This window comes from Mesoplodon bidens, assembly GCF_964165515.1.
Source record: "Mesoplodon bidens genome assembly, chromosome: 7".
NCBI lineage: Eukaryota > Metazoa > Chordata > Mammalia > Artiodactyla > Ziphiidae > Mesoplodon > Mesoplodon bidens.
Window position 1 is genome coordinate 65060550 of NC_138164.1, and position 22872 is coordinate 65083421.

Genomic DNA, 22872 nt, shown 5'->3' on the forward strand with positions numbered 1-22872 from the left:
TGTGCAGAGAGACCTTAACTGGCTGGTGGGCACTTAAATGTGCTCATTTCATCTAAAGAGGTAGTAAGACTTCACTGATTTTGAAGAGACCATAGAAGTAGTTTGCTTTACAGAAGGGATCGTAAACAGTGACGGGTGGCATCTTTGCTCCCAGTGTGCCCTATGGGGTGGGGCAGGATGCAAAACTACAGGGGAGATCTTGGGTAAATCCAGCTCAGTTCCTTCCTTATGTGGCCTTGGGAAGTCACCTCACCTCTCTGGTCCTCAGCTTCCTCATGCAGAATATGAGGACAATTTCTGACTCACAGGGTGGTTGCAAAGATTAACCGAGATACCAAGGTACAGGGAGCACATCACCCAGAGCAGATGCTCAACAGACACTCTCTTATTGCCTGCCTGCCTTCCCTCCCGCCCTCCCTCCCTCCCTCCCTCTTTCTCTCTTTCTCTCTCTCTTCATTACTTCTCATCTGCTTCCTCACTCTGCCTTTGCCGAATCTAGAAAGGGAATGAAACTGGAGTGAGGTTCAAGTTGAGAGGGATTTCCTGGGCTGTTACTCTAAGTGCTTGGAGGATTAGCCCTGCAGGGGTTAGGACTGCTAACAATCCAGCTCCGAACCCTTCGTGGAGCCTTGCTCTCATCCGCAAGTTGAGATGAGCACAGCCAGCCCTGGAAGCCCAAGGTCCGAGTAGGGCTGGGACTCCAGGTGAGGCTGTAGTCACCTTCTGCTTCATCTTAGAGAAAAACACCAACAACATCAACAAAGAGACTCTCTGATTGGAAAGGAGGTAAAGAGGCCAAAAAGCCTTTCTGATGAGGAAGAATCTTAGCTCCTGCACCTCGATAAGACTGAAGAAACCCAGAAGCTCCAGACTCCCATATTTTTAATGGGTAAGTTCAGGCCCAATGGCTGGTGGGTGGGGCAGGGCTGGGGCAATGTCCACATGGCTCTATCTCTGTGGCACCAGCCTCTTTCAGCCCATCACATAACACCACAGTGCTCTTCAAGGGCCTTTTTGGTTTTGTAACCCTCTTTTTTAATGGTCAAGTTTTCCACATGCAGGTCTTTGAGTACTTTCTTTTAGGTCATGGATGGTCACTGAAAGGTCCTGACGGCCAACTAGACCTTAGGTATTTCTGAGAAGAGAAAGGGAGGAAGAAACAAGCGAGGTGGAAAAAGAGCCCCGTGCCCCCAAGTCTTACTGTCTCTCTGAGGATGGCACTGAGGCCTGCGGCTGGGAGGCTTACCGAAGGCTTCCGAGAGCCCAAACACCTTCTGGTTGTAGACGTCTGTCTTGTCCCAGATGAAATAATAGGACAAGTCTGGGGCTGCAGCAAACCACTTCCTGAAGAGGCGGCCCTCAACCGCCACCATGAGGTGGACCTTCATGAGGTTGAAGGGGATGGTGTTGTGGGTGAGGCTGATCCTCAGGACAGATTTGTAGCCGGGGGTACGGCTGCTCAGGTAGCTCAGCCTCATCTTGCAGCCAGAGATGGCGATTTCCTCCTGCAAAGCCTAGAGAGACAGATCACAGCAGGTGACGGTCACAGAATCACTGGTGGAGGGAAGGTGGCCACAGCCCCACATACTCTGGGTGCTCAAGAGGCAGAGGAGGATGCAGAGAAGGAGGAGGAGAGAAAGGGAGAGGAGGAAGCGGAGTGTGAAGGGGAGGGCAGGAAAGGAAGAGAAGGGAGGAGGGGGTGTGGGAGGAAAAGGAGAGTCAGAAGGCCTGGTTTCCGGGGCAGCTCTTACTTGGTACATCCCTGCCTCCATAAGCCCCAGGTCCCTCCTCTCAGCAGGGATGACGATGCTCATCTCAGTGCATTAATGAGAGGATAACACGTGTAAAGTATTGATCATACTGTCACCTTTCATTCACTAGCTGTGTCATCCCAGAAAACTCATGGAACCTCTGAATCTCCGTTTCCTCACTGGATTAGCTTGATGACTGGGTAAGGTCACATACATAAAGTGCCCAGCACATAACGGACACTCAGTAAATGTTACTAATGATGACGGTGCTGCTGGTGCCGGAAGCAGGGGGCACTGGGGAGTTCCCTCTGACCAATGTGGACAGGTGGCTCAGCGAGAAGGCCTGCTTCTCTCTCAAAACTTTCCTAAAGGAAGATCTGTCACAAGTGGCTTTCCTCTTCAGGAAGGTAAACAGAGGCTAGAGATGTCGACCGAACCATTATGCAGGGTTGGGAACACAGGCTGCCAAGGACCTGCAGCTAAGGCCCCCAGCTCATCAGTAGAAAGAGGACAGATGGGCTGCATGGAGTCTGCGTGCTCCAAGGCTGTGCCAGAGTGGTGGGAAAGGCAGTGCTTTATCTACTGGTGCAATGTGCTCAGCTCCAAGATGGGAAGCTGAAATTAATGCCAAGATGCCCAGGCACATGGCAAAAGTGGAGAACCTTTATTGGCCTGATGCTCTGGGCTCCGTTTCAAGAAAGGGACGTTAAATCAATTGAGGCTAACGTATCCATTAAAAGGACAATGATTGTTTTACCCTCGTGGTCACAGGGGAACTGGGCCTTCACAAAGAAAGCCTCTTCCTTTCAATCCATGTCGTAGATGGGTGTGAACTCCCACCCCAACCCATTTTCCTGAACACACGACATTTTCGGCATTGGGCCTACACCAAAGCAATCTTCCTAAATTTCAGCTCACAAGTTCTAGGCAAAGCCGGGCTTGAGTGCCATTCAGATGCTGTCATAAATATTTACTCTCCTTAACATACCCTTCAAAATGTACATCTCCCTGTACTTGCAAAGGCTAGCCAATGACAGGACTGGGAAAACCCAAGAGTTTGTTTTCATGTATTTCATGAATCTGAATAATAAGCAAGGTTTGTGACCTGGCTGGGCTCGTAGACACCCAGCCCAGGGAGCACTGTAAAGAGAGGGGGACCTTTCACCTCATTTGTTTCAAAGTCCCTGCTCCTGGGGAGATGTCTCGCTGGAGCTGAACCGGTGCTGAGTAACAAATCACCCCTCCCCAGCAAGCTCTGTCTCTGCTGACAACCATTCCATAAGAAAGGTCAGCCTGGTGGTGGAGACAGGAGACAAGTGCTGAATGTCTGAAAAGGAGTGAGGTTTCAACCTATGGGTGCAATGAGAATTCCGAAATGGTCGTGTTTCCTTCTTGAGGGCCGGCGTCTGAAGCCACTCAACAGGGCGCAGCAGAGAGATGTGCCTGCTTAGCCCAGCAAGAAATACATACACAAACATGTCTAAACACCCCGCTCCGCCAGCACCAGAGATCATTTATTAACCTGCACGTCGCCAGAGCTCTCATGAGGCTGGCGGGACGGCTGGGGCTTCTCCCCCAGTTTCTGCACTGCCATCCCTCCTCCTCCCCAGGCTTCGTTTCTGCCATTAGAAATTGGGCTGGGATGGCAGAAGAAATTCAAGTCCACACAGCTTTGTTAGGCAAAGAATCCATCTTGGTTTCTATTAGATTAAAATGCATTTTTCCAAATTACTTCCTTTTAATGATAATGAAGTAAAGCACTTGCGTGCATAGATTTGAGCCAAAGCACTCATTAATTGGCGTGAAGGCAGTGTGTGTAAAATAATCTTAATAGTAATAATGGTTAAAATTCACTGCACACTTAGTAGTTGCCAGATATCGTGCCAAGTATCTCATACACATTTCCTCATTTAATCTTTAGTACGACGCAAACATTTGGGACCCTCCGCCTCACTCCTCTTGGTGGAAAACTACCATCGCTATTTTTCTTTTTTTTTTTTTTTTTTGCGGTACGCAGGTCTCTCACTGTTGTGGTCTCTCCCGTTGCGGAGCACAGGCTCCGGACACGCAGGCTCAGCGGCCATGGCTCACGGGCCCAGCCACTCCGCGGCATGTGGGATCCTCCTGGACTGGGGCACGAACCCGTGTCCTCTGCATCAGCAGGCGGACTCTCAACCACTGCGCCACCAGGGAAACCCCTATCATCACTATTTTTAACAGAAATAAGGAGGGGCGGGGGAGACACTGGAGGTTGGGGAAAGGGGACGTGGAAGTGAACTGGGTGGCAGAGTGGAGAGGGAGTGGGAATTTATTATATGCTGGAGGGTGCCAGGCACTTTACAGGGCTCATGTGTATTAAGTGTGTAAGGGGGTGGACATCATAGCCTCACAGCATGCCGGCTGGGGTCTGGATGGTGGGCTGATGGGCTGTCTCTTTCCCCTGTCTCTGAGATCCTCCTCCACCTCCCAAATGAAATAAAGGCATGGAGAAATGCAGTCAAGAAAGCTGGGTATACCTGAATTTCCGGAACGATGGGGCCTTTCTCTGCACAGGAGCTGGCGAAGGACGTCAGTGGGGAAGGAGACAGGACAGGGTTGGGGCGGGCGAAGTTGCTCAGGTCACAGCTGGGAATCTCATTCTCCTCCTGCCGCATGATGATGGTTTCCATGACAAAGAAGCGATCCCAAGGCAGCCAGAGGGTGTGCTCCTGTGTGATGAAGGGGGCCCGCTCGAACCGAAGGATGATGGAGATGCCGCCATTTGTGACCAAGTCAAAGCTGTTTGGGGAGGGTGAGAAGGAGAGGAGAGGGACGGCAGGAGAGGGACACAGGAGATGAGGAGGAGGAGAAAAGAGAGGCAGAGAAAGGAGAAAAAATTACACCAAAGGATCTGAGCACTCGTTGAGGGAGACTCTAAAACCTGAAAGGCTTGACTGCGGTCACAAACAGTGACAGAGGTTCCAGAAAGCATTGTTTTTTTTGAAAGTGATTCACCGTAGAGAATTTGCCAAAACCAAATAACAACTTGCTTTGGGGAGCCATTTGCTAGGACGCAGGACTGCTGATGAGCCTCTGCTCGGGTGCTCCTGGTACTTAGGGCGTCTTAGAGCTGAAGCCCAGTGAAAATTCATCAGAATAAAGCCGAACAAACCCTGCCCTGGTGTTAGAACTCTAAGCCTAGTCCTGGCTCTGCCGTGGGCTACTGTGTGACCTTGGGTAAGTCCTTTAGCCCTTCTGATTCTCAAGTTTCTCATCTGTAAAAGGCAAAGGTTCAAATAAATTATTCTGAAGTCATTAAGATTCTATGACTCTACAGCAGTTTTATCTCTGATTATGATACTCAACCAGGCCTTTGGAGTTACAAAATAGCAAGGTAGTTTAGAGACGGGCACAATTAGAATCACCGTAACTTAGAAGTGAAAGAGGAACCAGAAGACTGAGCCCCAACCTCCTAGTTAAGATGAGATCTCCGTGGCTGTGTCCCTGAGAGCTGGTCACCCAGCCTTTGTTCATTGCCCTTTGGGGATGGCCAGAAACTTGCTGGCAGCTGTTTTGGGTTCTGGCATCTTAACTCCCATCACCTGCAGACAAACCTGGCCGGGCACTTGCCCATCCAAGTCTTAGCATGGACCTTTTTTTTTGAAAATCCAAGGAAACTGAGTTCCCACTTGTACACTCCATGTTTCTGCCACTGAGCGTCTGATCTGAGGGTTCAGCAGCTAGGTGGTCAGAGGCCAGATGAGCTCACATTATAGAAGATGGGACAGGAGGCCCAGGTGTAAGCCCAGCTACGTCACTAGTCCTGCAGGCTGGGTCTGCTTGGCCAACTAGAGTGCGTGGTTGCTACCTAAGACCCCGTGTTCGATGTGCAACAAGGTTAATTCAGACCAGAGTTTTGTGTCCTTCCCCCATCCCATCAAAACAGAAAGTTTAAAATCAAGTAACAGTTGAACCACTAGGTCACCTGATCTAGTCCCCTCTCTGAATCTGATGCTTTAGCTCCTTCTCCAGAACCACTATCAAGGGGCTATTTGGTTCCTGTTTGCACATTTCCAGTGATGAGGAGCTTGCCATGTCCGCAGGGACTGTCCCATCTTTGGTTAGTTCTGACTGTTAGTAGACTTTTTGGGGGGGGTGGGAATTGAGCCTGGGTCCCTCTTCTAATAGCTCCTTAGCCACTGGGACATGTTCTACCTGCTAGGGTGACTTCAAACTAGTCTTCCTCTGCCTTTGACAGTCCTTTAGGACTTGGAAACAGTGATCCTGTCCACCTGTCACCTCCTGGTGATGTCTCTTTGGACAAAGTCCTTTACCTATTACTTTGAGGATGCATTTTCTTTTTTTTTTTTTTTTTTGCGGTACGCGGGCCTCTCACTATTGTGGCCTCTCCCGTTGCAGAGCACAGGCTCCGGACGCGCAGGCTCAGCGGCCATGGATCACGGGCCCAGCCGCTCTGCGGCATGTGGGATCTTCCTGGCCCGGGGCACGAACCCGTGTCCCCTGCATCGGCAGGCGGACTTTCAACCACTGCGCCACCAGGGAAGCCCCTGAGGATGCATTTTCAAGGCCTGTCCTCATCTTGCTTTTTTGGATGGAGGGCTTCTGCTAACACCTTACCCACTCAGAATTCCAGTCCCCTCCCCTCCAGAATCCCACTGCACCATGTGCACTTCTAACAGCCCACATCACACTGCGCTGGAATCATACATTCACTCTCAGGCCTGGGGACACTGATTCCTCTCAACCTTTCCAGAACTTAGCCCAGTGCTTGCTGGTTATAGTTTATAGAATGAACTCATGAGTGATGTTGTCAGTTTCTTCTGAATTGACTATATACTAAACACCCTAAGTTCTCTCTTCCTTTGGCTATTACCGTAAGTCAACCTGACATTTACCTGTGCAGTTGGTTTTAGAGGCCCCACTGCAGGATCTCACCTTCATCTCTCATGAACACACCTGGTGGGATTGGCCTCACTGCTCCAGCTTGCTCTTCCCTCCTCTAGAAGCTGCAGGGATTTTGCACTGAGCTAGTGTCAAATCTTGCTCGTGGTAGATGGCGCCCTCAGATCTGGGTCCCCAAGCTCCAAAGCCTGACTCATCTGTCCTTTGCAGATGCTTTTCATCTGTTTTGCCTGCTCTTCACTCGGCCCCTTCTAGGCCCACATAACCTTTGAGTAGAGGAAGTTGGGTACCATCATTCTTCAATACATAATAATAGAGAAACATCAGGGAAGGTGTTTACTTTCAACTAAGAGTTCAGGTTTTGGCTTTCCAGGAGACTATCCAGGGTTTGGGGAAAATACCCAGGGAACAGAACCGAACAGCATCTGTACTTTGACAGAGTGCTTAACTGTCAAACAGAAGTTTGGCCTGACTTACAAGCTCCCTTCGTGACAGGAGGAGCATGGGGAGGGAGTGAAGACAAACATGAAAAGACATATTCTCAAGGCCGTGAGCCAGCTGGGGGCAGCTGGCCCAGCCAACAGCGGGGTGTGATTGGCTCTTGCCAAGAGCCAGGCCTGCTCATCTGGAGGGAAACCTTGCTGTGGACATGGGCGTGACACTGACCTCAAAGGGAAGGCCTGCTTCTCAGATGAAGCCCCAACAGTGAGGGCCAGTCCGAGCACTGCCACTTAGTCCACAGGTGAGTTGCGTCACCTGAGCCTCAATCTCCTCATGTGAGATGAAGGTGACGATCATCACTTGGCAGAGTTATTAATGAGACAGATGAGATAATGGATGAGGAAAGCACTGGGCTCCATTCCCTGGGCTTCGTGCCCTGTATAATCCCATCTTTCAATTCAATGAACCTGAACTGCTTCTCTTGTCTGCTATTCTTTAAACATTTTTCTTCATGATTTCTATTTTCCATCTTTTTTTTTTTTTTTTTTTTTGCAGTACGCGGGCCTCTCACTGTTGTGGCCTCTCCCGTTGCAGAGCACAGGCTCCGGATGCGCAGGCTCAGCGGCCATGGCTCACAGGCCCAGCCACTCCGCAGCATGTGGGATCTTCCCGGACCGGGGCACAAACCCGTGTCCCCTGCATCGGCAGGCGGACTCTCAACCACTGCGCCACCAGGGGGGCCCCTCCATCTTTTTAATGATCTCTTTGGCTAACTTCCCTGCCACTGTTTTCTGTTTGTGAGCTCTTGTTAAGACTTGAGGTCTGGTATTTCAGCATGGGGCCGGGGTGGGAGATCTGGACAAAGGCAAGTGTCATGGTGCCTGCCGGGAAAGTGAGGAATACAAAGATGGATTAGACCTGGTCCCTGGACCTGCATATACTGTTATCTCCGGGCTATATCTCTGGCCTTACAGTTTCTCCTGGGTATGAGAAATAAGAAAGAAGGTGAGTCAGGGACAAGGGGGAGGGAAATGGGCAAGATGCTACCCATTCACATATAACAAACAGGGCTCTTCAGACATTTATTAGAGAATAAGTAATGACTGTCCCATACATTATGCAGTGTCTAAGATGGGAAGAAAATTTAAGCCCCCTAATGCATTGGTAAGAACTGTTCTGAAACACAAGCTTTAGGCTGTAGCAGCTCTGGCTACTCGGGTGTAATTAAGCTGGCCGGTGCAGGAAATATGGCTGATACTTACCGCCCAGGATGCCCATCCTCTCATGAGGTAGTAGAGATTGCAAGGGCAGCACAACAGGAGGAATCAAAGCCTAGAGGTGCTAATTGGGCATTCCCCAAGGGCCACCAAATTTACTGGACTCTGGTGTGTTTTATGGACTCACCCTAACCAAGCACAGTGGGCAGAGGACGGACTACTCGCCATCTCACATGAATGATGGACAAAGTTTTTGGCAAAAAAAAAAGAGCGGTCCCCATGGCTCCTTTTTGATGACTGTTTCACAGCAGGTAATAATGTAGTCAGGATACTTGCTGCCTATGATGCTCACATCTTCTATTTCCATAAAGCAGGCAGCCCTGAGCTGGAAGGTGGTAAAGACACGACGAGGAAGGAGACTTCTCCCTGCTGTAGCGCAAGTCTGCACTGAGGTGCTTCTGGGGATCAGTGGCCTGGCCTGGACAGATGATCCCTGGGGACTGGCCACTAGTCTCTTCCATTCATAGGGAGGGGGAGGAGGGAAGAGAGGGCTCCCCATGCCCAGCTTGCCAACCTCATCTAAGAGGCACATATGTCTACAAACAGATGAGCCCCTACTTCATTATCACCTCGGCCAGGACATGTTCACATCTGAGATTGGATTAAAGAGGTGCTGAAATCAATCAGGCTGGAGCACAATTTCCAACACAGAGTGAAAATCCACCTTATGGGCCCACACTTAGCCAGATGGACTACCACCACCTGATTTTATTAAAAATAGAGGACTTGTCACCACTGACAGCCTAAATATTCCACTTTCCTCCTTCCCCTCCTCTTATCTCCAAAATAGTCTCATGGCTTGCATTGTAATCATCACCTTTTTAAGTTGTAACTTTAATATATTGCTAATATCTATTGTATACTTACTATGTGCTAGACCCTGGAGATACAGCAATGAATCAGAGTGGGGCAGGGAACGAAGATTTATTAAACACCTACTATGTGCATGGTGCTTCTCCATTCATCATAGAATCAAATCCTTACCACCACCATGTAAGATAAATAGTATTAGGACCATTTAACAGATGAAGAAGCTGAGGCCAAGAGAGGTAAGGAGATTTGTCTGAGAACACATAGGCAACAAATGGGGGAGCTACAGTGATTAAGGAAACTTGACTTCATTCAGGCTGATGAACTGAAGGTTCTCACAGGGATCTGAAGGTCAGAGTTCTGTAATCACTCTGTGGCTTCCATAGACCCGGGTGGTTGCAGATGGAAACCACACAGCAGGAATGCTGAGACTTCTGGAGCTTTCTGGTCTATGGAAAATGGTCCACATGACAGTATTTTATATCATAAGCCATGCAACAGAACAATATGTATAAGGTACCGCATGCTTACTCTGGGAAACAAGTAAGAAGAAGCTGCTTAATTTAGAGCCAAAGGGACTTAGGCCAGAGTCAGCTACAAGGTCACACAGCTAGTGCATTGCAGGGCTGGGCATGTGGATTCAGGTCCTCTGACTCCAAGTCCTATCCTTTTCGCACGTTGTCATTCCAGCAGCAGCTATGTGGCAAGACCACGAGAGCAGAGCCTTCACCAACCCTGGTCCCCAAAAGGCCTCTTACCTGCCATCTTGCCTGCTGATCGTGTATCCAAAGAGAGGGTTATTGACGAAACTGATGTTCACACCAACCAGCGGGGTCCCATCTGATGTCATTACTTGACCACGAATGACACATGCATGCCTGGGGGTAGAAAAGAGAGAATAACATGACCCACTTTTCACGTTAGAACCCTGGCTGGCCGGTCAGAAGACTGAGGCAGGTCACTCAGACATATCTTGGCACCCAGGGGCTCATGGTATCCACTCAAGGTGAACGCTACATTTTTTTTTTTATTGCCTCCATCTAAGTCATCAAAGAATCCTCTAAAGAATTATTACTGACAAAGGTTTTCAGGTATCTCCCTTAGAGGGTTATTTTCTATGGATACTGTACTATGCTGTAAGGAGAAAAAGCCGATGGGGTGGGGCGGTGCTATACAGTGTAGTTATGCATGTGAATTGGGAGTCACGTGACTTGGGCTCAAAGCCTAGCTCTGTCACAGCTCTTCTTTTTTTTTAATGTTTATTTATTTATTTATTTTCTTATTAGTCATCCATTTAATACATATCAGTGTATCCATGTCAATCCCAATCTCCCAATTCATCCCACCACCACCTCCACCCCCCACCGCCACCTTCCCCCCTTGGTGTCCATACGTTTGTTCTCTACATCTGTGTCTCTATTTCTGCCCTGCAAACTGGTTCATCTGTACCATTTTCTAGGTTCCACATATATGCGTTAATCCACGATATTTGTTTTTCTCTTTCTGACTTACTTCCCTCTGGATGACAGTCTCTAGATGCATCCATGTCTCTACAAATGACCCAGTTTCGTTCCTTTTTATGGCTGAGTAATATTCCATTGTATGTATGTACTACATCTTCTTTATCCATTCGTCTGTCGATGGGCATTTAGGTTGCTTCCATGACCTGGCTGTTGTAAATAGTGGAGTCACGTGACTTGGGTTCAAACCCTAGCTCTGTCACAGCTCTTTGAGTCTCTGTTTTTTCATCCTCGTGCACAGTAAGCTCCATAAATGGCAGTGATCTTTATTGTCACTAAGAGTCTCACTGGAAGCAGGCATTCAAGAAAGTGAACAGGATAGAGGGCACTTCCTCTCACCTGGCATTGGAGACAGGAGAAGGGCAGATGCTGGTGTCCCCTTGGAGTGGTTTCTAGAACTTGGCACCTCTCCCAACATCCCCCCTCCCATTCTCCCTCTATATTCCAGGCAACAAGCCATCTGCTTTTCCCAAACTTGCCAGCCAAATGTTGTTCAAAGCCTCTGTGTCTGTGCAATGTTCTTCCATCTGCCTCAGATATCATTCCTGTACCCCTCTCCCAACATTCTCATCCTTGAAGACCCAACTTCAAATGACGCCTCTTCCCTGAAGCCTTTCTTGATGCCCCTAATTAGAACTAGTCACTGTCTCTTCCAAAACCTGGCACAAACCCCTTGATACCCTACCACACTGTACATGTTTCTCCACTCCACTACATCATCAGATCTTTGAGGCCAGGGTCAAGATCTATTTCCTTTTTTCTCTCTAGAGTGCCCGGGAATGCCTAATAAGTATATGAGGTGATTGTTTAAAAAATAAAAAACAGTAGGTTGAGTAAATAAGTGGGACAATTAGAGATCATCTAGAATGATGTTTTTTCAAATATTTCAGAAACAGAATCTTTTTAGCAGATGATATTTTATAAGGATCCCCAAGTGGAAAGCCAATAAAAACAAGATTTGCTCCAGACGAAGTAGGGGTGGGACCCACTTTCCCCTTGGGGTGGTTCTGAAAGCAACTCTGTAGAGTCTTCGTTTCTGGAGAAGCCAGAGGAAAGGCAGCTGGAAAGTCACTGAGTTAGTGGCAGAAGACGAAACTGGGTCCACAGACGTCATGTTATTTGCTCCAAGCCACAGAGGGAGGCAGGGGCAGAGTCAGACCTTGGGTCCAGGCCTCACACTCGGGGTCCAACTCTAGACCAGTCTGTACACCACTGGCAATGGGTGGAAGTGAAGATGCTCACTGGTGTCAATGTCCTAAGGGATCAGGGAGCTGGGGAGACAGCCCTCGTGGACAAGACAAATCTGAGGCAAAGACGCAAGGCGCTGTTGTCCAGACAACTTTTTTCCATTCACCTCAGTTCAGAAGGCCTTTTTCTGGCCTGGGGAAGAGCTAGTGATGAGGCCTGTGGGCATTCATAAGAAAAGATCTCAAACTCAGCCTCTGCTTTATCAGGTACCTACATCTCTACCCTTTCTACAGAGGAAAGTGATAAGCTTTTCTCTGTTTGATGAGAAAAGCAATTAACACCAGGCTTGTAAGCAGCTGGGCTCCCCGGTGTCAGTTTGTCCTTTCTGAAGGCAAGAACAACTACCCACAATGCACCGAGCTCCTCACCCCACCTCCCCTCACCACACACAATCTGGTTAATGTTAATTCAGTCAGTGGTTTTCTTCCGAGGCCCTTGGTCTAAATGCAATTACATGGCAAACGAGTTAAGCGGGTGAGGTTCAGCCAAGACTCTCCATCCTGCTCTGAAGGTCTCCCAATATATTTACGTGAAATTATCTCTCCACTAATGGGAAAGATTTATTCCGTCAATTGTATTCAGCCGGTACTGAGAGATGCTTTCTCTAATGGAGGAAAATTGAATTTCTTATTGCTGGAACTCCGTCCTTCCAGAGAATTACTAACAGATCTCATATCCTGGTGCTGGCTACTCTCCAGCCTCCTCCTGACATATGTGCCTTCAGATTCTGCCTGGACGATAACCAGCCCTCTGGGGATGGTTTCCTTTGGGGGGCTGCCCTGGCTGCTGCCCCCATCCACATGCGGGCCAGCCTCCTCTGATTAATCTCTCTTTGGGGATTTCCTGATAGTTGGGAAACATTAAATCAGCACCATTTGGCCATCATGTCGCCTCCACTTCAGCAAGCCAGAGCAGATGTAATTTTAGCCCGGGCTCCTGTGGATTGCTTTGGATTCTGGAGAAGATTAAGTTGACTCCCAGTACCCCTGTGGGCCACAGAGGCCTCCTGCCAAAACAGGCATTTGGCTCAGGAATTAAGTCCTGGAGAAAAACACTTCCATCCTCCTTCTATTTGACCATGACTTTCAGTTGTCAAGAAAACCCAGTTCAACGTAAAGCCTTCCCTGGAACAAAGAAGGTGGGGAAGTCTGCTCTACGGAGGCCCTGGAAATGTGTCTACTGCCACGTGTTTTTGTCCAGGGAAGTCTGAAGAGATGTGGCTGCTGGGTTTCCAAACATTTTCTTTCTTCATCCAGTTATTCAATGGAAACCACCAGTGGTGCACTGGTGAATATTTAACAATTGGCTTTCTAAAGAAAAGGGGCTTTAATTTGTGGCATTTGCCTATTTCTGTGGTGTAAAGACTTCCACCATGGCCGATTTCACACTACCGATGAGATATCGCTGCACCCAGAGTTGGGAAGAGATGGCTAGTAGGACACCAGTATATAACAGTGTTTCCACCACAGAGAAACAATAGACCTAAATAAACTCTAGAGTAAAGATGATGGTAAAACACAGCTAAATAACTAGAAAGTGATGAGTTTTGATTATTACCTTTGTTTTTAATATAATTTGTTTAACTGTGATTTTATACAATTTAATTTTTAATAATAGTTGTGCTTAAGAACTAGCTTGCAAAACTCCTGAACACTTAATAAGCAGTCCCTGTGAGCTGGCATGAGCCAGCTTCTGTCCACCACTGGAACACTGACCCTCACACTAAGGGTCAGTGCATCTAAGAAATAGGTGCTGCTTTGACTGTGAAATTCCACAATGGAAGACTGCCTTGGTGAGAAATCACTAATGCAGGGTGCAAAGCACTGTCACCAACTTGGCTTCCCAGCTGGCTCATATGATCCTCTCATCATCAGTCCTATATTTGACGTGTTTTGCTTTTCCTCGGTCACTGTCTTGGCATATGGGGTTATTTTCTACTCATCCTTAGGGTCCCATCTAAGCTGTCATCACTTCAGTGAGGCTGTTTCCAACTCTTCCTGGCACAATTAATCAGCCCTCTGCTCTGCTAGGTTGCTCTAAACTTTGCAAGTATCTCTCCACGATGTGACTGTCATACAGCGATATCATTCACATTTACACAGCTATCTTACGTGCCTCTATCTCCAAGGGCTAGGTAAGCATGAGATATTCTCCCCAAGTGTTTATTAGGTGAGAAATGATCAAGTAACTGAAATTCAGAGAGCACAGATTTGCTCAAGGTCCTACAGCAAAGAACTCAATGGGCTGAACTGACACTCAAAGCTAGGACTCCTTACTTCCAGGCCCTTCCTCTTACTACTCTGTTATTCACCTGCACTCACTAAAATTCACTTAATTTAGAAAACGGGGCACCTACTCGAAGGCAAGCACTGTGTTAGGCCGCTGAGGTTATAGAAATACATGGATTACAGTCCCCAGTTGCTGCCTAGAGCTCACCAAAGCAAATGTGAAATGCCTGAGTGTAGTTGTCTCTGACACCAGTGAGTCAACACATGGGCTTGGCATATGTCAGGCAGCTGGGATACAAAACAAGCAATTAGGCTGGGTGAACTCTGCCAGGAAGGAGTACTCATGCCAGGCCAAGGGGGCTAGGCGTCAAACATGCTGGCATTGGCCCAACCACATACTCGGGGCCCAACTGAGGTGCCCTGGCTGACGCCAATGACAGGGGAGATCTGCCTGACTGCTTCCCGTGGACACTGGCCGGGTTTGGGACCAAGGAGGAAAGTGTTGGAGAGACAAAACCACCGTGAAACAGAACCAAACAAGCAAAGAAGAAACTCACCTCAGCCGCCCGTCAGGGAGAAGTGGAGGGGTGTGGTGAAAAAGCCCTGGGCAGGGGGTCCGTTCCCAGTTCTGACTCTGGTAACTAACTGTATGACCTCGGAGCATCATCATGAGGATCTCCATTCTCTCACCTGTCCACGCAGGCTGAAGATTTTCTCAAACAGATGTGAAGTGGAATGTATGATGGTCTTACCTTGGTGCTCCTCAGTCCAGCTCAAGCAGCCCTACTACACGTGGCTTCAGAATCCTAATGGAGCTCATACAATGCTGGTACTTATTTCCGAGTTGTTCCCTCTACATGGAACCTTCTACCCATCCTCTTCACCTGAAAACCACCCGCTTAGCCTCAGGACCCACCTGGAGCGGTACCCTAGCACTCGCACTCCCTGCGCGGTCTCTGCAAAGACTCTGAGTACTGTCATGCTATTGGGCAACCTTTTCCCCCAGCAGATCACAAGCTCCTTGAAGACAGGGACCACATCCCCCTCACTGCTGGACTTCCAGCACTGAGCGTGGGTGATGCTCATCTCTGAGTGGGCAAAAGAAAGCCTCCACCAACACAAGGGTGTGCCCTGGAATTTGAATGCATGGTGCAGAGTAAGCTCTTGATAAATTATTTACTAAATAAATAAAGAACCGATGTGTTTCTGTAACTGAAGATGAGAGAGATACCAAAGAACTCTGAGCTACTTGACCTTGACAGGGGTATGGCTACGGAACAGAGGGCTCCAGGGGCTGGGCTTTCTAGTTGGTCACAAGTTGCAGCCCAAGGCTGGGTTCCTTCCCCTGGAGGATCCACCCGCCTCTGCTTGTAGCCCTACTGCTTTGATGCTACAGGCCACCTCTTCTGAACATTTAAAGGTTTTGAAAACTTAAAAAAAAAAAAAGAATGCTAGAAATTAAGTTAGATTTGTTATTCATTGTGTATTATACAGGCAGATAGAGGAAGATGAAGGAAGAAAAACTGCAGCTTGAACATTTTTTGTTATTAAATGGAGACAGCTAATGAAGCTGGTATTCAGGAAACTGGAATAATCATTTGGGATCTATCTAGGCGGCAAAAGGTAGCTTTAGCCTTTCTTTGCTTTAAGGCATTTGTTACCGTATGCCACTATTGGTTATGCAAATCACTCCTTTGCATTACATACTTTAAACAGATTTCTATGCCTGACTTGTACTCACCCTTTAAACTGTTTTCTGCCAACTCATCTGACTGACTAGGGATCTTTCTAGCACCAACTACACTTTATCCAACATCTTGTAAGAACCTTACTTGGGCCCAAAGAAGCCCCACTTCACGGCCTGTCCAACGACCCCCATCAAGGGGGGTCCCAGTCAAAGCCTGACCCTGTCCACTCAGTAGCTTCCAAGACCTTCCTTCTAGCCTGGCAACACGGGCCGTTCTGTAGCCCTTTCTTCAGAGCTTTCCATCTTGGTGTTCTGCCTCCGTTTCTTCAACCAGCTTTTCTAGCCTGCCGTCTGCCACCTGTGTACGTTTTCTAGGGAACCCACTAGTCATGACACGTGAGAAGAGACCTTCCTGATCATCTCTCTTCACACTTCACACTTCTTGCAGAAGTGAGAAAATAAAGCCTCGGCAGGGGATGGATTTGCCCATTCTCGTAAGAGTGGCTGGGGAGCCAGCATTCAAATTCAGGACTTCAGGTATTATCCATGAGAACTCAGGAAAGTCACTTCACCTCTCAGGCTACTTACCATCTGACACAGATACACACCTAAATAACAGAATCTCCATTTGTTTTAGCCGCCTAAAAAATCTGAGCTAACATCATCACAGGAGGGCTCTGAAAACTATTTTTGATCACACACCCTTTCTGTAAACATTCTATGAAGGCTCCATGGGTGTATTTATATTTATTAATAAATTGTACACACATGCTATCATCATTAGCTAATACTGGAAAGCATAATATACGCTTGGTGCAAGATTTAATGGACAAAAAATGAATATTTCAACTAGTCTTCTTGATAATTTTGAATCTTTTGCTTCCCTTTTTGTTAGATCTGATGAGAATGACCACTACTGTTTTTAACTTCATAGTGGAGTTGAGGAAGACTTTGGACCAGGAGTAGGAATATCAGCTCTGCCGTTTGACTGCTGGCTTGTATTTGCACTTGTCATCTTTGATTGGTAGTTACTTTGCAAAATCCTTTTATGCCACTGGACCCCATTTTTTATGTAAGTTTGGTTAAAGCTAGATTTTACACACACACACACACACAACACAGTCATGCTATAAACCAGTAAAGCTCTGTGAAGAGTAGATCCTCATCTCCCTCAGAACACCTCACGTGCTCGTCCAGACACGTAACCAACACTGGGACCAAGCAAATCAGAGAAAACCTGGTGTTCCATACAAGTAAACATCCATTCTTTCTTATTTTTAAAGATAAAAAGTAAATGTAGACAGACGTCCTAATATTTCCTTCCTGTACCTCATGGACCACATTGGGCAGCCTCCTTGGGACCACTGTACAGCACTAGAGTTACGATGGTATGTGTCTGTGCTTCCTTTGTGTGAAATAAACTCTAATATGCTATATATTACTATATTCAAAAGCCAACTTCCAGCTGTGTTTCATTCTTTATAACTTATTTCATCGCTCTTCCTATGTTTACTTTGTACGTCTTTCAATAATCTTAGGCCCAAACCAACAGAACTTGATCTAATCAGTTAACGTTTAATAACGTTCCGACTTATTGGTGGTCAGGGAGTTGGACCAGATCCTCTCTTGAGGCACCTTGCAAATCTAAGATACCCAATTCTCCAGACCTTACCACTGTCAATTTACCACATCATCAGTATCCCTGTGCCATCCATGTCATTTTCTGTAGTACCCATTGTATCCACATAAAGTCCACACTCTTTAGCTTGGCATGTAAAAACCTTCAGGATCAGGCAGGCCCCTGCCTGCCTCTCACATCCCGGTTTTCCATTCTCACATCCTGTGCTGCTGCAATGTTAAATTACTTCTCATACCCTTGCCTTGGCATGCACCTCCATGCCTCCCTGACTTTGTCTGTGTTGGTTCCTTTGCCTCAAATGACTCTCCTCCCATTCCTACTAATCTCTCCTTGAAGGCCTGCCTCTCAGTGAAACTCTTCCCTATTTTCCAGGACAAAGAAGCCACTCCCTCCTTTGGTCAACAAAGCACAATGTACTTATCCCACTGAAGTGTATTCATCTGTTTAAACACCTTATCTTTTCTAGATTGTGAGTTCTTTGAAGGGAACAACTATGTCCATTTCATCTCTCTAACTCCATGTTTATCACAGGAGTAGGTCTATTAGTATGCGTTCAATAAATGTTGAGTAAAGAAACAAATGCAGATCACATAAATGAATGAAAAAAGATGATGACAGAAAAATATGAATAAAGTTATTTCACACAGCCCAAAGTAAAAAATAGATATACATGGGTTGGGGGAAGAGAAACATAGAGGAAGGCCAGGTAAATGAGAATAGGGTTCAGTTACTGGAACTTTAACTGAGCACCTACTATGTGCTATACACGGTGCTGGGTGGCAGGGAAGATATTTATTCATCCATTTTCTTACTTATGGAAACTACACGACAGCAGTGCCAGTAGTTTCTGTTTTATTTTCCATTGTGTTCTTTTTAAAAACATATTTGTTTATTTATTTATTTTGTTGTTGTTGTTGCTTTTGTTGTTTTGGCTGCTCCATGCGGCATGGGGGAATCTTAGTTCCCTGACCTGGGATCGAACCTGTGCCCCCTGCATTGGGAGCGTGGAGTCTTAACCACTGGACCGCCAGGGAAGTGCCCTGCATTGTATTCTAAGCAGTTAAATTACTAACAATAAATGAGACAGAATCCCTATGCATGAGGAACTCACCTTTTGGAATGAATATAATTTGACTTAAAAAAAAAAAAAAAACCACCTTGCATCTGGAAGTAAAGCTAGCATGGGGTAAAAAGGGGAGCTGCCTACCAGGTCATTCCAGTACGACATACAAACATCCCCACAGTCGGCATCAAGCACCAGGCCCTGCCCAAGTACCCTGACTCTGTTCTTCCATTTGGAATTGGGCTCAGTTTAGACTCCACCAGAGGCTTCCAGATCACTTGCTGGGTATGTGGAATGAATGTCACAGGGAAGTACTCCAGTTCATGACAGAACAAGCTTTTGCTCTTGGACTGTTTTGTGTATATCTGGGGAGCGGAAAGAAGAAATCCACAGACTTCTTCAGATTAACAGGAATTTAATGTTTAGCTAGAAAAGTCCTTTGGGTGCCTGAGTCCAAGCCCCTAGTTTACAGGTGAGATACGTGATCCCTAGAGATGGACAGAGCTTCCCCTCCATCACCCACTGAGGCTGAGGCATCGACAGCTCTGCTATGGTGCTCTCACCCCACCTGGGGGCATCCAATGACAAGATGGCCCGGTAACTGCTAGTGTCTTCTGGGCCCTTAGGCCTGCCTCCTGCAGAGCCCAGAAGCCATGGTCCCGTGATCTCCTAACTTTCTGTGGTTGTTGAGCTACTTCAGACACTCAGGGAGCACGAGGTCCCGGGCCCCTGCTCTGATCACTCAAGCCTGGGGGCAACTCGGCTGCTGAAAGCTGATGCTTTGGGCTGAGTCGGCTCTCGCAGAAGTCATCTGGAATATTTCGTGCTGGCCAACGAAGGTGCACACAAGAACAGAGCCCATGACTGTTCAGGACACCGTATTTCCAGAGAAGTGAGTCCTGGTTGTGGCAAAGGAGAAACAGGACTGAGAGAGACCAGCCAGTGGAGATCATATTTGAGGAGCAAAAGCCTCCTGATCCTGGGTGACAGGGCTGGCCAGGTCGGGGGACACAGCTCGGAGACACTGACCATGTGCCTGGGGCCAGGGGATGTAAGTACATGTCTGTATAGGCTGATCTCTGGGCTATGCAGCCAGAGGACGGCCTCTAAGAGGACTCCTCAGCAGGTGGCTTGTGTTGCTAGAAAAACTTGAAGCAGCTCTGCTAAAATGTGACTGCACACAGTGTCTCAATGGACAAGTTCAGTTCACGACCGTGTGTCCTGTCTTCCTGTCAGGGTACAGGACAGGTCTTGCTTCTTCCGGAAAAGGGAGACTTCGCTGCTTTACTCAGAAAGGGGAGACTAGGATGGGCCACAATTAGACCCACTTCCTGGGGTGGGGCTAGCGCGGGGCAGAGACACAGAAAAGAGCTGCGCAAATCCAGCTCAGCAGGCCGGACCTGAGGTGTAGAGCAACAGACAGGTGGCATTCAAGGGAAACAGTCCTTCCAGGGGCAGGGGAGGAGGACTGACAGGGGACAGGCATGGTGAGGGAGCTCCCAGGGGCAGCTGGATGTGGATGTCCTGTGGGTCACCAGGTAACAATGCCCAGGTTCTTAAGCAGAGCATGGGTGGATCTCCAGACCCAGACATGGCAGGGGTGGGAGCCAGGTAAGGGGAGGCAAGGCTTGAATCCTCAGGGGGCAGGGCTACCAGGCCGCTCATATCAGGGACTTACGGATAGCAAGTGAGTTTGGGATTCTGGGACAGGACAGAAACCCACTGCCAGAGCTGGCACATAAAGGGTCAGGCAGAGGAATGGTAGGAGGACTGGAGGCTGAGCAGCTGGGGTTGCTCTAAGCCCTCCTCCTCAGGTTGGGGTTAGTCCTAGAGGCCTGCAGGCTAGACCCACAGGGTACAGTCACAGGGCCCCGCCGTGGTGGGAGGAGGTGGAGGCAGGGGACAGCGGGTGGGCAGGTCTCTCTCCCTGGCTAGAATACTGCCCAGAGGTAGCATCGCCTCCCCACAGCCCCGCACCGTGGAGCTCACTTAGAGCCAGCTCTGGATGCCTCCAGGATTGGACTGGAGTGCTGGTTAGACTCACTGCAGAGGTGTTTGGTACATCCTGACCCTATATTCTCCATAGAGGACAATATTAGTGATGTGATGCATGGCCCTCCAATATTTTAACTTCTCATTGCTTGAAGTTTATCAGTGTTGGATGGAAATGCAGAAAGTCCCTGACTTGCAGACACTGGAATTACTACTTGAGAGCCTCCCTTAGGACTCCAGGCTCGCCAGGACTCAGGCTCTGCTACTGCATCTCTGAGCCAAGAGTTTTCTCTGGTCTCAAAGTCTCCTCTTCAACCACAAAGGACTGCCCATCTCAAAGGTCTGTTCACCTCTGCCTGCCACAGTGCCAGGGCACTTGCATCAGTTATATAACTACATTAAGGCTTCGGGCTAAGATTCTCTTTTCTCTCCCAGTTCATACGGTGACACTAAAACCTAAAGGAATACAAATGCCCTTGCCAATGCGAACACTAACTCGTGCTGTAAGTGATAACAGCCACTAACATTCATCCAGTGCTTACCGCTCTGACACATAAGTGTTTCATATCTCCTTCCATCCTCAGACATCCCCACGAGGTACCAATTATTATCCTCATATGACAGATGAGGAGAGTGAGGAACAGAATGATTAAGAGACTTATCCCAGGTCACACAGCTGGCAAGGGGTAGGGCTCAAATTCAAGCCTCGCTACCTGCCTCTGAGGCCATGCTCTGGAGCACTAAGACCTGCTGCACGTTAGCTTTTTACTGTGTTGTACAGTATTAGAAAGAAAGTCAGGGCCAGCTGGGATTGTAGAGTTGTAGCAGCACCATGTTGTACAGGTTTCCAAGCTGAAGATGCGGAGGTGGGAATATAAAAGACCTAGCAGAGAAGAACAGAGGCTCAGCACATGGGCTCTAGGACCAATCAGCTTGGCTTCAAATGCTGGCTCTGCCACTTACAAGCCGTCTGTCCTGGGCCAGCCAGGTTACTCAACTTCTCTGTGCCTCAGTTTCCTATCTGTAAAAGAAGGGGCATGAATTCCCTATGTTATATGGTTTCAGGGGAGATGTAAAGGTGTTACTAATTATGAAACTTACAAAGCATTTCAAATAATGCCTGACACATAGAACATCCTCGGTAAGTATTCGGTGTTATTACTGGACGTGCGCTATGCGCCAGCCATTGGGCTTCCTGGGTATTTTATCTCATGTAATCTTCCAAATAACCTGCAGGGTGAGAATGAGTAACCCCTCATTCCAGATGAGGAAATTGAGCCTCACTCACCCAAGGTCGCTTGCTCTCACTTGCCCAAGAACTTGAAAGCAGGGCCTCTCCCTCTAAAGCCCGAGTGGTTCCCGCTTCAGTGCAGCATCGTCTGCTAATGCTTCCTGTGACGGACAGCTAGGAAAAAGCTCAGGCTACAAAGCAAACAGATCGTAATTCGGTTTTGGAATCAATAAAGGGATGATCAAGTGGCAGAGGAGGAGTTGTTAGCTGCTCATCAGGATGATGTGAGAAGTTGCTGCCTGCATCCTGAATTAAATCACTTAGTTGCTTTATCATCATAAACATTCATTTCAATGCGGGGAGGGATTTTTTTTTTTTTAAACCAACATGAATAATATATAATGGCTGACATTTTGGAGGAAGCAGGATCTTTACCTTCTTCCATCTTCCATCAGGGTAATTTATCATTGTCTTTCTCCCTGGCCCCCTTTTTAAAACTGATGGGGTAGCCTGTCAGCTCAGCTTGTTCTGAAAACGCAGGAGTATAATTCAATAATAAATTCGCTCAGAGGCCAGCTGTCAGGAAGCTGGTGTTTATATGAACTCCATTAGTTGATCTCTACTGCTCAGACTCTCTGAGGGCTATCTGAGGGCTGTCTTAAGGCCTGGGGCGGGGTGAGGGGGGTGGAGTGACAGGCAAATGCATTTCTGGAACTTCTCTGTCACTGACACTTGCATATGGCTTTAGATCTGCAGTGGGCTGACGAAAAATTATATTGCATACGTGACCTTTCCCCCTCTTTTCCATTATATTTTTCCTCTTGTAACCTCTTACTTCCAAAATTCTTGGAAACACTGTGGCTTTATAAAGGGTCTGAGAGAAATTCTAAGGGCTTACGTGGTATCAAGGTTATTTCACTTCTGTTAGTGGCAGTTTTTAAGTCCTAACTGACGTGACATGTCCTAATCTGGTTAGTGCACAGGCGAGGGGCAGATCTTTCTCAGTTTCTTCCCCAAACTACCTTTCTGGTCTCAGAGTCCCCTCTGTTCTTCTTTTTCCTCCATGGCCCCTCTGCACACCAG

At 47.7% G+C, this 22872-nt stretch overlaps 1 protein-coding gene across 4 annotated transcripts in view; it reads right to left on the minus strand.

Moving 5' to 3' along the window:
- TENM4 (teneurin transmembrane protein 4) overlaps positions 1–22872 on the minus strand; it is a gene marked incomplete at its 5' end in the record, with an annotated part of 389850 nt that overhangs the window by 64748 nt on the left and 302230 nt on the right. For all 4 annotated transcript variants that reach the window (XM_081239120.1, XM_081239119.1, XM_081239118.1 and 1 more), the window contains 3 exons: positions 1247–1514; positions 4268–4529; positions 9940–10059. In XM_081239120.1, coding sequence (XP_081095246.1) covers positions 1247–1514; positions 4268–4529; positions 9940–10059 — 650 coding nt within the window. The remainder of the gene's footprint in view (positions 1–1246; positions 1515–4267; positions 4530–9939; positions 10060–22872) is intronic.